Source organism: Galeopterus variegatus, unplaced genomic scaffold, assembly GCF_000696425.1.
Source record: "Galeopterus variegatus unplaced genomic scaffold, G_variegatus-3.0.2 Scaffold304, whole genome shotgun sequence".
In the NCBI taxonomy this organism is placed as follows: domain Eukaryota; kingdom Metazoa; phylum Chordata; class Mammalia; order Dermoptera; family Cynocephalidae; genus Galeopterus; species Galeopterus variegatus.
Window position 1 is genome coordinate 250,816 of NW_007726415.1, and position 14,701 is coordinate 265,516.

Genomic DNA, 14,701 nt, shown 5'->3' on the forward strand with positions numbered 1-14,701 from the left:
GATATAATCAAAAGTATGATCTCCTTTATTATTTGCCAATGTGGGTCATTCCTTTACTTTTATAGTTCATTAATCCAATATTTACTGAATGCCTACTATGTGCACAGGTATATAATTTTTCTTCAGTTGTATAATAAAATATATCTTTCAATAGTCAAAGAAAACTAAGAGTTAATGGGAAAAATATATACCCCCAAGATAGCTAATTTTATGTTTCAACGTATCTAGGTCACGGGGTGCACCCAGATAGTTGGTTAAACATTCTGAGTCTGTCTCTGAGGGTGTTTTTGGATGAGATTAACACGTGAATCAATAGATTCAGGAAAGCAAATTGTCCTCCTTAATAATGGTGGCCCTCAACCAATCAGTTGAAGATCTGAACAGAACCAAAAGGCTGATCCTCCTACAAGGAAGAGGTAACTCTTCCTGCCTAACTGCTTAAGCTGGAACACCAGTCTTCTGCTTTTTGGCTCTTCCTGGGTCTTGTGCCTACCAGCTTTCAAACTACAATTTTCACCATTGGCTCTCCTGCTTCCCAGACCTTTGGATTCAGCCTGGAACTGCACCATTGGCTCTCTTCATGAAGTCTCCACCTTGTCAATTGCAGATCTTGGGACATCTCAGCCTCCATAATCACATGAGCTAATCCCTTAGAATAAATCTCTTGATTTTATACACACATGCATAAAATTGCCTGTTGGTTTGATACAGTATGTCAGAAGTCTGGGTGAACGCAAATGAGATACCTACACAAATAGAACTCCTGAAATAATTCAGTGAATCGGACACTAATAAATTTCACCACCTTCACCACCTTCCCTGAGCAAGCTTGAGAAGACCAAAATAAAAATAAATATAGATAATTTAAATTAAAGCCAATGAATACTAATACAATAATATAAATATGATTTCTGAAAGAAGAAATAAAGTTGGTCTAATTTACTGTAGTTTGTAATTAGCACTAAGAGGGATAAACATAAAAAAACTCTCTCATGACCCTGTGTCCTTATACAAGCTATCCATTTATGAAAAACTGTTCTACTCCTGCCCTGTTTAACTGACCCAGTTCACAAGTCACCTACCCAATAAAGCTTTCTCAGACTCTTCCAAGTAACGTTAGTGGATCTGTTAATGTCTCCACAGCATTTTGTTTATATCTCTGTAATATTACTTTTTACCTTTGTAATTTATCTGTTTATTCTTCTATTTATTGTGCTGAACTTTAAGTTATGCGAAGGTAGGGACTATGTTGTTATTTTTATACATCCAATGAGTATCTTGACGCTGGCAACAGAAGACCAGGTTAGGATTATTCATTAAGTAATTTATTTAACCATCATTTTAAGTATTCTGAGCCTGCTGAAATTTAAAAAAAATTTGAATATGAAAATATAAAAAAAAATATGAAAGTTATAACTAGAACACCAAATGAGCTGAGGGAAAATGGAACTATACTACTCATCTAGATAAAATGAAAAGAGCAATAGACTGAGTGTCCAGGAATCTAGGTGTTAATTCCTAGTCTGTGAAAGACTGTAGGATCTTAACCTACCTGGTTGTCAATTTCCTCACCTGTGCAATTGATAGAGTCAGGCTATTCACCAGATCTGAAGACTTAATGACTACTTACCCATCTCAAATATCCAGAAAACCTTTTAAACATACAGCACGCATATATGCACCTAGATATCCCTATTATCACCTCACTCAAAAAAAATAAAAACTGAATGCTAAAGCAAGAAGCAAACACTGAAATTGAAAGAATCAGAATAGGGCCGGCCCGGTGGCGCACTCGGTAGAGTGCGGCGCTTGGGAGCGCAGCGGCGCTCCCGCCGAGGGTTCGGATCCCATATAGAGACCGGTCCGCTCACTGGTTGAGCGTGCTGCGGGGCGCGACACCGAGGGTTGCGATCCCATTGCCGGTCGCGGTACGGGCGCGACACTGAGGGTTGCGATCCCGTTACCGGTCACGAAAAAAGACAAAAAGGAAAAAAAAAAAAAAAAAGAAAGAATCAGAATAGCCTAGAAAGATGAGATTTGTACCCAAGGTGGACATGACCAAAACAAGCAAACTACCTGTATTAAAGGTACAAAAGTACTCATTCTGGGACTGGCCAGTTAGCTCAGTTGGTTAGAGTACAGCCTTATAACACCAAGGTTACAGGTTCAGATCTCCATACTGGCCAGCAACCAAAAAGAAGAAAAAAAAAATACTCATTCAGAAAAAAGTTTATTAGGCACTACAAAATGCCAAATAGTATGTGAAGTACTGTACTGATGACAGCAAGGTGAATAAGGTAATGTTCTGATCCTCAAGTGATTCAGATTCTCTAGAGTAGTCCCACAAGTAAACAAATAATTAGAATGAGCAAGTGCTAAATCTGTGGTATGTATAAAATGTTATGGGAGAGCACAGGATAAAAGGAACAGCTTTTAGGGGGATGTCAGGGAAGGTGTCACTTAAATAAGGAATAAGATCTAAATCTTTAAACATGAGCAGTTCTTTCAACAAAAGATGGAAGAATATGATGACTTGAGAAATGTAATAATTATTTATCAGATAACAGTCAATACAGTATAATAAAAAAACATTCTTGCATTGATAAGTCACATCTCCTAAGATTTAAAAAACAATTTACATACTTAATTTAAATTCAAAGACTTTGAAAGGGTGATCAAGTTATAAAGGATTAGTAAACAGTGAGTGAAATAATTCTATGATATTTTATAATAAAATATCATTTACATATTTAGAGCTGAAAACACTTCTTTTTTAAGATGGAAGACTTCATTTAACTTAGAAAGACAATGACTATTTCACTGAAAATTTCACATTACAAATCAATATGATTAAATGAGATAGTGTACATCATATGCTTAACACAGTGCTTGACATGTAAGGATCCAATAAGTGTAAGTTGCAATTACTGTCAGCAGCAGCATTATCAAAGGTATATTTTAAATAGCAACAAAACTGGAAATGGGAAGTCTAGCTTTGAGTCTCATTTCTACAACTAAGCAGCTTTGCAATCTTTTTGGTGGGGGTGGGGTTGGAGTCAGACAAAGCTGGGTTTGTCGTTTGTTTTTTTTTATAGTAGCAAACCAAATAGCTTTGCAATCTTGAACAAGCCCCTTAACCTCAGCCATAGTTTACTTATTATATTAAAGCAAATCCCCATTTACTTCAAATGAGTTGGGAGAGGATATTAAAAGTATAAGGTGTGAACCAAAACCCAATCTATAAATGCCAACTCCCTTCCCAAATTTAAAAAAATTTCAAATAACAGTGGAAATATTTATATACCCCTTTAAATCAGCTGCAGGTTATTTCTCTCAGAAAATGAAAGCATTTGCTAAAGAGAAATATATCTAGACATTTACACTCGCCCAAAATTTGCTATTAATCAATGTCTGTCTACTTTAGTAAACAGAGAGGAATCACAATTATTGGAAATTTTATTATCCAAACCCTGATATAATTCCTTCTATAACTCATTTGTTTTATTCAAGCAAATTGGTATATATGGTGGTTCATATAATTACCTCTAATATATAACAAGAAAATCACCAAAGCTTTTTCTAATTAACTCATCCTATTATTCTGATTCAGAGTAGTATCTAAAGCATCCACATTTTGCCTAGTGAAAAGGTATAAAATTCAAAGTCAGTTACCATTTATAATACTGTAAAACCAATAATTTTCCAAACTTCAAAAATTAAAAGCTCATAATACAGTTCCTGCTAAGTCACTACTGTGTACAAATCCATCAAATTGTCCTGCATTCATTTTTACTTCCTCTGAACAGCGTGTCCTGAGTCTTCTACAGGAAGCATTCTCTAACACAGAATCAACTCACTGAGGCCGGCTGATCTCTGCCCTTCCAACACAATGTCTTTATCCACACAGTCTTTGGGGTAATTTCTAAGTAGCTACACTTTATTTGGTATGTTGTAGTGGATTGAATTATGTCCCCCCAAAACTCACTGAAGCTTGAATTGTATTATGTATTTTATGTATTAGAAACTTAGCCCCCACCGTGACTGTAAAGAGGGTGGGAAATTCTGTTATGGTAATTGTAAGGTGGGGCCTTGAAGAGTGATTGGATTGTAGAACCTTGCAGTAGTGAATGGATTAAAAATGGTGGTCAGGATGTGGTTCTGGGGACTTTAAAAGAAGAGGAGAGTCTGTCTTGCTCTCTCTGCTCACACCATCTTGCAATGTGAGACCCCTGGGTCACTGTCACCACCACCAGATGGACTTTGGACTTTCCAGCCTCAAAAACTATAAGCAATAAATTTCATTTTTTTAAATAATTACCCAGTTCTATGTATTTTGTTATAAGCAACAAAAATGGACTTATACAAATGGGAAAGAACTCTAGCTTTGGAATCTAAAGTTCTGAGTCCCAGCTGTGCTACTTAGTACCTAGATAAACTTGTCTAACTACTTCACATTTCCTGCAGCCTTAGTTTCTGCTTCTGTAGGGAAATAATGGTATCTATAAAAAGGAGTTATTTTGAGAATTAGATAACAGCACAGTTTCACAAGCGTACTTTAAATAGTTAAAAGCTATTGATATATAGGCTAATATTATTTCCTAAAATAAACTAATCATAAAATAGTTTCTAACCCTCTAACTTGCCCCTTGGACTTGTTACCCAAGTAGTCTTTAAATATTTAAGCAAATACTCCCAGAGGGAGGTATTATTTGCCTATGATCACCATTCATGTCCCACTACAACTACATGTGAAATTCAGCCATGTGAGGGAATAAAGAGATGGAAGGGATTCTAAGGCAAAGAATTTGGGTTACCTCATGCCTGTTCCTTCCCGTTTCCCACCCTCCTCTCCTCACTCAAAGTAGAAAATTAGGGAAAACTACCCTAGCCACTGTTAAATACTAAGAAGAATTCAGGAGAACAGACTTCATATGCTTCATCAGGAGATCATGACCATGGATATCTGAGACTCCCTTCCTGAGAGGTTACCAGTCTCATATAATCCTCACTAAAATAGGATAGCTCAGTTTTAGTTAGGTCATTATACTTTTCTATGATCAGATGATCCTTAGGACCAAGACAAGACTAAAAATAACAACAATAAGTACTAAATAAAGTTAGCTATATACCAAGCACTTTACATATATTAACTCATTTAATCTACACAACAACCATATGAGGAGGTAGATATCTCACTTTACACATAAAGAAACTGTGGCACAGAAAGTTTTAATGGCTATATGCTATTCCATAACATGGATGTAAAAATAATTTAAATTTTCCCCATTGTTGAATATTTAGGTTGCTGCCAATTATTTTACCGTAAAACTACATTTAACTTTCATTACCTGTCCACAGGTAATTTTTCCTTAGCCTAAAATACCAAGGATTAATGAAAGGAACCTCTTTAAAGTTCTTGATACATATTGCTAAAACGTCATTGAGAACTGCCAGGAGGCTTAGGGTTGTTAGTGCCCGTTTAAGGTGCCTCCTATAAGGTACATGAGTAAGTGGCCAGCTGTAACATTTTACATGCCCAACAATAGCATTTAAGATTATTTAGCATGCCCTAGCAAACAATGGTCATTTCTTTTTCATGGTATATGTTACCTTATGTTCTTATTTAGTGAAGGTAAATGTTTTATGTTAACCATGTATATTTATTTCTTCTTTCTTGAAATGCACTGAGAATCCTTTGACAAGTTAACATTTTTATTATGATTTGTCCTGTAATGCCTAAAACATAAGGTTTAAAAATTTTTTTAATTTAGAATATTAGGAATCTTTGGGGTACAATAAAAAGAACCCCAATTCAAACTTGCTTAAGCAAAACTGAAAATGCATTAGCTTACTGCACTGTAACATCTGGAGATATAACTGATTTGAGGGGTTCTAAAGATGCCATCGGCAAGCTATCTTTTGGTTCCAGGTGCCTCTGTGATAGCTCCATTCTTAAACAGACTCTGCCTTCATGGTGGCAGATTACCAGTCAATACTAGCTTACATTCTAACAATTTTAGCAACCCCAGTGAAAGCACTTTTTTCTTTCTTCAACAGAATTAATGGAGGAAATTATCAAGCTGTCTCAGAAGTGCAGCTAGATTTTATTACCAATATCTGCTATTGATGGGTCAGATAACAGTTTCCATGTGCAGTCCAAGAGAAAGTAAAGGGGGTCCGGGGAAGCCCCAAACCACAATTATCAAGAATGGAGAAGGGACAACTCCCCAAAAGAATATCAAAAATCTAGAATTGTTAACAGCAGAAAGAATAGATGCTAGACAGCCAAAACCAACAGAAATCTATAACATTCTAGCCCTAGACTGCCCACCCACCTCACACACACTTCTCTCAATACATACAACTTTTTTAATATCCATGTTTAACAATGTTATTGTCTTAGCACAACAGAAAATTCACTCACCATCTCACCATGGGGTAAAAAAATAAAGATAATGTCAAGTTACTGCATCAAGCTACAAGTCTAAAATTTTGTGTTATGAATATTCCTCTTGGTGGCACCTCATAATCTGACAATATACAGCTACATAATAAATGTAACTATCCCCCAAATAATTACCATACAGTGGTGATATTATGATATATACTGGTTTTCATCCACAGTTTTTGGCTTCCCAAGGCAGGACTCTAATTTTCCTTTGCCTTTCTGTCTTGGAGCTGACCATAAAGAAATTCTCTGACCTTTCTTGTCTGATTATAGATGATAAGACCTCCATTTCAGGAGGGGCCTGCCTGGTGTGCCCAGGAGGAAGGAATCCTGCACAAAAAGGTCAAAAAGAATCTGAACAAACAGGCCTTACTGGGTTTTCCTATTCAGTCTATTAGTTTTTCATAAAAATCCAAGAGCACAGAGGTTGGAGGAGCTTCTGGATAGCTGAATATGTGGAGGTTCCTGGAGGGTGGCACACCTGGGTAGGGCACGGAAGCTCCTCCGTGTTCCTTCCCTCAGACTTCACCCTACGCATCTCCCCATCTGTATCTTTTGTAATATCCTTTATAATAAACAGGTAAACGTCTTTTCCTGAATTCTATGAGCCACTCTAGCAAATTAAACAAACCCTGATTTATAGCCAGTCAGTCAGAAACACAGGTAAAATAACCTGGGGCTTGCAACTGGCATCTAAAGTGGGGAGCAGTCTTAGAGACTGAGCCCTCAACCTGTGGGATCTGATGCTATCTCCAGGTAGATAGTGTCAGAATTGAATTGGAGGACACCCAGCTGGTGTCTGCTAGAGAACTGCTTGGTGTGTGGGGAAAACCCACACCCATTTGGTCACAGAAGTCTTCTGTGTTGATTGTTATGGTGTGAGAGCAGAAGAATAACAGTTTGTGTTTCTTCCACTCAAATGGTAAAAGAACACAAATAACTCCCACTTAGAAGAGTGGAGAAGGTAAAACAAACTATGGTCACTAATTTAAAGCACAAATCATATACTGCTGGTTAGAGTGGCAAGAATTCCCTGTCTTGGCAAATGAAGTTGCTTAGACAACCAATTTGGATGCACTCAGTACTACTACCTCAGAAGACATTACTCGCCCTATCCTCCATGGTCGTAGAAGATTTTCCTTTTAGCAGCCCAGTTCCTCTTAGTGAAGTTTTAGGAGCTTGTGATTGCCTTAAAAGTAAAAGAACACAGCCCTTTGTTTACTAGGCTTGAGGTTTCTCTGGAAGTAGAGCTTCCCCAAAATCTTCGTAAGCTTTTGGACAATTTACTTCAGTCAACAGGTTGAATTAACAACCAAAACAAGAGATCTTGCCAAGATGCAGTATACCAATCTCATTTTCAGTTTTTAAGTTTCAGTCTCATAAAAACAGGCCTTCCCAGTACTCTCATCCCCTTAACCCTAAGCTTAATAATTTTCTTTGACGTAATGTGAAACAATAAGCTGGATGAGGAGGGCACAGCTATTCTATTATTTGTTCCCTTGTTGCAGCCTAGTTTAACGCTCCTTACAACTGGATTGTTACTTAGGTCAGGAGGCTGGAGTATACTGCATGACATCTTCGGAAAATCTTATAAAACAGAACTTTACCTGGTTGTAATTTAAACTCCTGCCTTTCCTCTTACCAACTTTAGCATGGGATAAAAAAATTGGAGGCTTCAAACCTACAAAGCTATTGTTATTCTGATTCTCTGCTATCTTGGGTGGCAGCTACAGGCAGAAGGGGCCTCTCTTACTTGGAAAGACTACATTTGTTTCTTCTCGGCTTTCAGGCATACCAGCTTGGACCAAAGCAGGCATACCAGCTTGGACCAAAGCTAATTGCCCCCCTATACAACATTATCAAAGGCCCCAAGAAACAGCCAAAACATTTTAGCATCCCTAAAATTTCTGTTTAGTAGTTCATGGGCAAAGGTAACACAGGTGACAATTTAAACAGCTGAACTGTAATTCCTTAAAAGGAATTCCTGGGTGAGAGCAAAGTCCTCACTGCCTTGCACTCCATTACATTTAGGATCTGTTCCTTACCATATCTCATTTCCAGTTACTAATGTCTATGCTAGGGGCGATTCTTTCTGTTTACAATGACAAAAAAAAAAAAAAAAAAAACTTAAATATGAAACTAGTAACAAATAATAATAAATTTTAAATGAGATTTTAACAGTTAGGAGAGAATCACAGAGAATCACAGATTAGGAGAGAGGCACAGAGAACTCAGGTACTCCAAAGGAATCAAGAATTTACATATTTCTCTCTCTCGGCTTCACATTTGGTCAAAATTCAAGACAGGTACCTACAGCTATAGTCTTAAGAGTCTACCTATTCAGCATCCCCAACTGAAAGAGTGCCAGCACAAGTCCTGTAACTGACTCTGTGGTTCCCTTTTAGTTAAATATTCATCCTTGAACAAATCACTGTGATTCTGGCCACGCCTGGGTTATATGCCCAGCCCTGAAGGGTTAAACCAGCTGAACTAAGAATGGAGGATGAGTGGTTCATCAAAGAAAAACTTGCTGTACCACTACAAAAAGAGAAAATGTATGTTAGACAAAAACAAGAGATGTCCACTCTTCGTGGTAATAGGACAATTTTTAAATGTTCTATCCAACCTGATCTTTGTCATGTGCTTATATTTGATCATACATACAAGTTTACCGAAAAGTTTTTACCAGATTCTTACTTATCCCCAGATGCCATTTCAAAATAACATTTACATATGCAGTAATGCCTAGACAGATAACATCATACATATTCAACACACATTTCTAGTTTTAGGAATAAATTAGCATATGGCCAGTTACTCACTTGGGAGAGTGTGGTGCTGATAACACTAAGGTCAAGGGTTCAGATCCCAGTAGCTGGGGGCGGAGGGGGGGGGGATCATCCAAGAAATACATTAAATTTACATGAGCCTAATTTACTTCAGAATTTTGGGTCTGAACCCTACCTACTGTTTAACACAATTTCAGAAACTGGTCCTAAGTATTACTACCTACTCAAAATGCACTTAACCAAGAGCCAGAATACAAAAAATAAATCTATATAAGATTGGCTCTTGCCCTCATGGAGGGGAAACACACATAAATAAGTTAAATACTAGAGAGTGATATATAATACAAAAAAGATATGCTAACAGTCCATAAAGTAAGAGAAGTACAGGCAGAAAATGGAAAACTTGTAGAAAAGATACACAATGGTATTTTAAATGTATAGTAAAAAAACAGTATTTTAAGTATATAGTAAAAAAGTCACATTTTTTATTGATTGATTTTTATAATACAGCTACATCAGCAATACAAAACAGGGGCAAGGTCTGCTAGACCCAATGAATTTCTTTACATTATGCCTGGGAAAAAATATATCAAAAGAAGAGGGAACCTGAACTTTTACTTAACAGGATAGTATTTGCCAAAAACTAACTAGCAATATACAAAATATCTATTTAAAATTAATATGACGTGACCATAGACTGACTATAGAACACAGATGCTCCTCTGACTTTTGATGGAGCTACCTCCCAACAAACCCACTGTAAGTTAAAAATACTGCAAGTCAAAAGTGCACTTCCAACTTAAAATATTTTCAACTTCGACAGGTTTATCAAAACTTACCCCATCGTAAGTCAAGGACCATACTTGAATGCCTATTGCTTTGGAACCAACATTAAGTCAGGGACCATCTATATTTGCTGTCATTATACAACTAAATCCAACTTAAAATATTTTCAACTTCGACAGGTTTATCAAAACTTACCCCATCGTAAGTCAAGGACCATACTTGAATGCCTGTTGCTTTGGAACCAACATTAAGTCAGGGACCATCTATATTTGCTGTCATTATACAACTAAATTAATGTTTCTGTGGAAAATCTCAGAACTCCTTAAAATATAAAATTTCCAGTATTTATCTACACATCCTTAATTTAATTTTTCACACCCATTAGGAACAATAAAATATAATTAAAGTTAATATAAAAAGGTTTACATATCAAAATAAATCAAAATGCAGGAAATTCTTCTAATATAAATTTTTTTAAATGTGGTTTTATTAGTATTAAGGCCTTCCATGATTTTAAGATGCAACTATATATTTTTAAAACCACTTTATTCAAATGCAGAACACACCTTTTATTTTTGAAATTCTAAATATTTTTTAAATGAAAATTATGATTATCAAGTTGCAAATGAAAAAACTCTAAGGAAGAAGAGCTACTGTCACAGTCAAGTACAAATAATAACTTAAAATTTCCCTTTTAACAAAAATACCATGATCCATATAACAAGAACAGAGGAAATTAAAAGTCCACAAAATCTCCTTAAAGTGGAGAAGTGATGGACTGATGGGTACACAACTATGCTATCTACTATAAGTGAATCATTGTGCAGTATATGCATGCATTGAAATAATACACTGTACCCCACAAAAATAAATGTTAAAAAAATTTTTTTAACCCTCGAAGTATTTTGTCATGTTTTCAATACTATAAACAGCATGCTACTTAGCATGTAGAAAAACAAAATTATCAGAGGAAATGCCATTTTCTATGACTAAAGACGTACTGATGTATCTCACAGTAATTCGTAAAAAAAACCCTGCAAATTCATAAAAGAATTTATGAAAAAAGCTACAAGTCTACAATTAATTTTGTAATTATATTTATAGAAGTCTACTACATAAGACAGCTATTCAAAAAACTCTATTGTGAATTCTTTCACTAAGTAAATATTAATCCTATATTTTATCTTTTCTAAAAATATATGTTTATATTAAAATCTATAATCAAAAGAAAACTTACACGTTATAAACAAAGATAGCATAATGTTTACATAGCATTCATTTCAAGGAAAGAGAAAACATATAAACATGTTAAGTGCATTTACAAAGGAAGCAATAGGTTAAGTAATGACTGCTTTACAACTGAAAACAACCAACAAAATCTTTTTTTGTAGTTAAACTCACTTATACTGCCACATTAAATAATTCCTCCTGAAGCCAGTTTGTTGATCAGTTTCTTTCATTAGCAGAACTACAACGCGAAATCCTTGACAATACACTTATTGTAACATTATTTACAAACTAATTTACTCATCTTCCTGACACTATCCATCCCATATTTGAGTGTTTTAAGTCAACTATAATCACACAAAATACATGCATCTACAATGAAAATCATTCAGTTTATTTCACATTACATTGATGATTCTTCACCAAACTCCCACAATTCACCTGAGAGGTAGAAATGGATCTCTACCTTTGGCAAACAAAAGCAGAAAAATTACAGCCACGACTGCGTTGGAGAACACCTATATTTTACCTCATGCTTAAACTCTACTCTTCAAAACTTTTAATTCTTTGGGCAATGCATGTGAGAAATAGCACCTGAAAACCAAGTATTGCTGTTCTCATATAATATAAGAAGAATAAAGAGGAAAAAAGAAAGAAAAATATTTTGACGAAGATGATTGAGACAAGGGTATTGTTTATGGTAGAAACTCTTTTGTCCTGAAGTTTCTCAGTTCTTTTCTTGTCTGTCATACAGAGGACAATAATAGATATTTCACCTTACATTTTTGTTTTAGTGTTTTAGATTAAGACTAAAAATTGAAAAAAATTCATTTTTAAGATAATATTAGAGGCTTTCAACCTTTAAAAAGTCACTGAGTGCCCTAAAGGAATTTTATTGATTTACTTATTAAATACATATAATTAAGTTCTGATAATTCTTTAATGCTTATTATTTTCAAATTTTTTGAGAATCAGCTTAAATTTTCAAATGTCATTTTCATCATGAGTCTATTGAACAATAAAGCCCTAAACCTATAATTCAAGATATATTACGTTTCAAGCGACTAATTCATATTCCACTACCAAATAATTAACAAGTTAATAATAAACAGCTCCTTTTGTCATTTATTCTTTTCCCCAAAAGTTTCCATTTAAAAATTCTTTTGCATTCTTTAAATACATAAATCTAACTTTTTTTTTATCCCCCAAATCATTGCAGTTACAAGGCTTTAAGTGGATTTGGGGATATACCATTTCAGTATTACCTTATTTCTAATGACTCTAGGCTTAACGGTAAGGTTAATCCCCAAAATAATGTTTGCACACTGAGAATTCATGCCAGATTTTCACTGCACTAAAGAGTTAAATTTCTTCTGTACCTCAAGAGAAATATTTCATTCCCTTTCTTAATCTACTGTATATCTAAAGGACCCCATTTGTTAAGAACTGATCCGGCATACACTGCTACCACTGCAGAGTCCAAACTTGTTACATATTCAAATCACTTCCCAGCTTGTGAAAGCTTTACTACCTCTTATCAAGTTAAAACGTATTAAGGAAACATACAAATACTTAATAAAATAGCCTAATATCATATAATCTAAAATAAAAATGGTAATGGCCAGATGAAAACTGAAAAAAACCTAAAATGTATTTTTTTAATCCTTTAAATATACAGCAATACAGTACCTGCCAACATACTGACATATTTGGAGATTTCATCTCTTTTCTTTTAAAAATAAAAAAATTGAAGTACTGCCTACCTATTTGCAGAGTTAGAATTAAAACTCACAAGGAAGCCATATTTCTAGCAGTATACTGAAAAGAATATGGTTATATCAACGTGCTGACATTCCCCCAAACTTATATTGACTTTTTGTGATCTATTGGAAAGGTATGCAAAAGTAGAAAGAGGTGTTTTGTATTTAAACAGCAATAAATACAACAAAGTAAAAGAGATAATCTCCTATCTTTGACTTGACACAATAGCAAAAAGAAAGAAAAAAATAGCTTTAACTTTTCTTTGAATTTAAGAGGTTTACAAACGGTAGATATTATCCATGTCTCAGGACATCACTGCTGTAGCTGCAGCTTTCTTTCAGTTTTCTAATAGATCAAATAAAAACAATTCCTTAGGCGAAAAATCAGACTGCACGGGTGTTTTAAAATCCCCCTGCAAGCATATTTTTATATTGCTGTGACTCCACACCAAATAGTCAAATGACTGCTCCCGATTTATGGCTTGCCTACCAAAACCCAACCTTACAGTTTGTCATATTTCAGAGGAAACTGTTTAAAAAGCTTTGCTGCATCAAAAACTCCATTTTCAAAGCACTAAAAATGAACAACTCTTAATTATCCTCAATTTATGATTCTCCTCTTCTTATTTCCTCTCATTTCTTCCCTTGACATCTTGAATGTTTCTAAGCCTCTCTGTAGATAGCGCAAAACATTAAGTCATACACAGTTCTGCAGTAACTCTTTCTTATCATGAAAGAAACCAAAACCTAAGCTGCATTTAACACCTTTCCTTGAGTCTTTATCCACAGGCCACGCTCCTGAAGGCAACCATAGAAACCAACCTGTATGATTTGGTGCCCTTACATTTCAACACCTTGCATGCACAAAAAAAAAAAAAAATTGACCGAGAGATCAGCATATTCGGGGCAATATTACAAAGAAGGGAAGGCTGCCCAAGATGGGGCGAGTTGGGGAGTGAATACAACCACAACAAGCTCCATCATAGCCTCGGAATATATTTAAAGATAGATGCAAAACTGCATCATTTTCCTCCTTCCTCAAAAACATCACACCCCAGCTGCTCAAGTTGGAGTTAATGTGCTCCTCACATTTCAGTAGCACGGGGGAATTCAGGCTCCAGGGACAAGGTTGTCATCTTCAGAGAGCGATGACACGGACAATTAAGAGTGTGGGAGAAAGAACCCCAGAGAACAGGAGGCCTCTTCACCCCCTAACCAAACTCTAAAGTCCACCCAAAACCTTCACGGGGAGGACTGATTTACTCGTAGTCATGAGAAGTGATAAAAAGCGGTGTTAAGTTGGGCACTGAGCTCAGGTAACAGAAGAGGACCAGAAGAGAGGTGGGAGGTGGCGTGGCTTTGGCAGCGAGCAGGCAGGTCACCCGGTGAACGATCTCTGTTCCCAGGAACGCGCTGCGTGTGTGACCCTGGGGGTGGAGGGACGCAAGCGAGAGGCGCTGGGGACGGAGGGTGTGGGGGCTGGGGAGGCAGAAGCCTTTTCCCTTACCAGGTTGAGCACCGTCTCCACGATGTCCCTGTTGCTGACCTCTCCGACCTGTATGAGTCCAATCAACACTGCGAATTTCATCCGGATGTTGCGGATCGGCACCGAAGGGTTAATCATCCCCGCGGGGAGCACCACCGAACCGGAGCCGGACGCCCCCCTCAGCTCCCCCATCCCGCTACCCCCG

At 36.2% G+C, this 14,701-nt stretch overlaps 1 protein-coding gene across 1 annotated transcript in view; it reads right to left on the minus strand.

Moving 5' to 3' along the window:
- Positions 1–14,688, minus strand: part of LOC103586076 (neurobeachin) — a gene marked incomplete at its 3' end in the record, with an annotated part of 263,314 nt that extends 248,626 nt beyond the window's left edge. Inside the window, exon 1 of the mRNA XM_008567211.1 lies at positions 14,518–14,688. Coding sequence (XP_008565433.1) covers positions 14,518–14,688 — 171 coding nt within the window. The remainder of the gene's footprint in view (positions 1–14,517) is intronic.
- Between the last annotated feature and the right edge of the window lie 13 nt (positions 14,689–14,701).